This window comes from Elaeis guineensis, chromosome 8, assembly GCF_000442705.2.
Source record: "Elaeis guineensis isolate ETL-2024a chromosome 8, EG11, whole genome shotgun sequence".
Lineage (NCBI taxonomy): Eukaryota > Viridiplantae > Streptophyta > Magnoliopsida > Arecales > Arecaceae > Elaeis > Elaeis guineensis.
Window position 1 is genome coordinate 4,353,676 of NC_026000.2, and position 2,613 is coordinate 4,356,288.

The 2,613-nt window shown below is 46.0% G+C and overlaps 1 protein-coding gene across 1 annotated transcript; it reads left to right on the top strand.

The window, feature by feature from the left end:
* The first annotated feature begins 229 nt into the window (after window positions 1-229).
* Window positions 230-1,644, top strand: LOC105050704 (deSI-like protein At4g17486). Its single transcript, XM_073242823.1, is given in 3 exon segments — window positions 230-674; window positions 786-1,157; window positions 1,160-1,644. Coding segments are annotated over 3 exon segments (711 nt in total). The 5' UTR covers window positions 230-541; the 3' UTR covers window positions 1,366-1,644.
* Window positions 1,645-2,613: the final 969 nt, after the last annotated feature.

Here is a 2,613-nt window from a genome sequence, read left to right on the forward strand (position 1 = left end):
AAAAAAAGCGTTGCCCACGCGGCTCCACCGTTTTCTTTTTTAATAGCTGGGATAATAGCAAAAGAATGCGCAATAAAATTGCAACTGTAACGGAAAATTAGCATTTCGGAAATAGAACAAAACGGGTCGCCGATATAAGACGAATGCCGGTGCGAAAAGGTGACAAAAGCCGCTACGGGTGGGGGGCATTTCGGGAAGACGAACACAACTAAGTTTCCAGAGGATCATCGGATTATACCCAGAACAGGGAGATAGCGGAGAGCAAACCGAGGCGAGCCGCCCACTCCGCAATAAAAGACAAGCACCAGCAGTTCGAAGAGAAGGAACCAATTCTCCTTTCTTTGACCACTATGTAGATTTTTTTTCCCTAAATGCCCCTGCCCCTTTCGTCCCTGTCTGCCCCTCCACCTCCCTCCTATCCTCACCGCCGGCGAAGAATAGCTCGAGATTATATCAAATCAGTGTTAGAAAACGAAATTGTATAAAGCCGTCGCCGTAGCCGCCGTTCTGATAGACTCCGTCCGGCCTCCGTTGCCGGAAGATGTTCATCAGAGGGAGCTCCGGGAAGCGGAAGACCGGGACGGTGCCCGTCTACCTCAACGTCTACGATCTGACCCCGATCAATGGCTACGCCTACTGGCTCGGCCTCGGCGTCTACCATTCCGGCGTCCAAGGTGACATTTTTCTTTCTCTCTCCCCTTCCACGGTTTAAAGCTGGGATTTTTTTTTTTTTTTTGTTCGCGATGGGGTGATTGAGCCAGGGTTAAGGTTTTTGGATGGGGTAGTGCACGGGGTGGAGTATGCGTACGGTGCGCACGAGCACGCGACGCCGGGGATCTTCGAGGGGGAGCCGCGGCAGTGCCCCGGGTTCGTTTTCCGGAAGTCGATCCTGATCGGGCGAACGGACATGGGGCCACGGGAGGTGCGGGCGCTAATGGAGGAGCTCGCCACGGATTACACCGGCAACACCTACAACCTGATCTCCAAGAACTGCAACCACTTCTGCAACGAGACCTGCCTTCGCCTCACCAACAAGCCCATCCCCCGCTGGGTCAATCGCCTCGCCAAGATCGGTGCTTTTCTTTTCACATTTACAGTAGATAGATCTCGTTTTTGGATCCAAAATTCCGACTTTTCGGAGGTTTCTGAGGCGTTATTGGTGAAATCTTTAGGTTTGCTTTTAAATTGCGTGCTGCCGGTGCAAGTGGCGGCGGTGAGGAGTCGGGGAGAGGAAGCCAGGGGAAGGCGAGAAGGGGAGAGGAGGAAGCTGAGGAGCCATTCCACTCGATTCCCTCCTTCCACCACTGCTTCTTCTGCTCCTACGGTGGCAACTATTTCCTCTGTTCCCTCTTCGGGGACAACTAGAAGCCATACAAGGAAACAGCGATCTTCGTCATCTTCTTCCCTATTTGAGGCTTCCTCCACCTTAAAGGTCTAACCGCCGCCGGCCGCGGCGGCTGAGACTGAGAGTTTGGGGGAATTCACTTGAAAGAAAAAAAAAAAAAAGAAATCCCTTTCTTTTTTTTTTAAAAAAAAGCTTTCTATGTATATTTTTTTTCTATTTTTCTTTACTGCACCATTAAATGCTACATCTGTCTCCATCTCAGCAAATACTGGATTTTGTTTTACTTATTAATTAAGAAAATCCAAGCTAATTTGTCGCTCCCTTACCGCGTGTATTTTCGAATTCTCGTGAAATCCCAATGCGTGCGCGGATGCTAACCTGCAGTTTGCGACCCACAGCGGATTCGATCACACCCTTTAGTTTGGGGGTTCCTCTGGTACTATTCCTCGTTGGTGGTTCCGCCGCGGGAGCGAGAAGTGGAAGTGTCGCCGTCATACGCACGTGTGCGATCAAAAGGCAGAGATAGGTGGCCCCTCCCTGAGGGTCAACCGATCTTGCTTTCGGCGGTAACGGTCGAAGAATATTCTCGTAGTAATAATTAAAAAATAAATAAGTGGCACCACAAGCGCGCCCTTGTCAGCGTTTTTTGTTTTTTTATTTTTTTTATTTTTTGCTTTACAAGAGAGTTGCTGCCTATCTTTTGAACTGGTAGTGGCTAGTGGCTCGGAGTGTTCTCGGGTCTGCCTAAGACCCGTTATGCCGGGCTGACCACAAGTCGGGTTATGGGATAGGCTTGGGTAATTTTGGATCAAATTTGGGCTTCAAATTTGAGACCGTATATATTTCAGATTTAGTTAGTCAGTCTGATTTAGGCCAACTTGAGCTTGAATCTAAAGCAAGTTCAGAGTTGGCTTAGTAGAAAAATTTTTTGTACATCACGGACGATATAAAAAATGTGATGTGGAGCATACCATTTTATTCGATTGGTCCATATAGTCATCACTTTTCAACATGCATTTAATATCTGTAGATTTATTTTTTCATTTAACATTTTGAATGACGAAAATATCTCTATTTTTTAAAAAATTTATAATATTCTATGTCTATATTACGATATCCTATGTTCAAAAAATCATAATTTTTATCCATAAGATGTGATAATATAACATAGGATGTCATAATTTTTTTCAAAGAACAGGAGTATTTTCGTCATTCAAAATTTTAAAATGAAAAAGTAAAGCTGCAAGCACTAAATACACGTTGGAAAG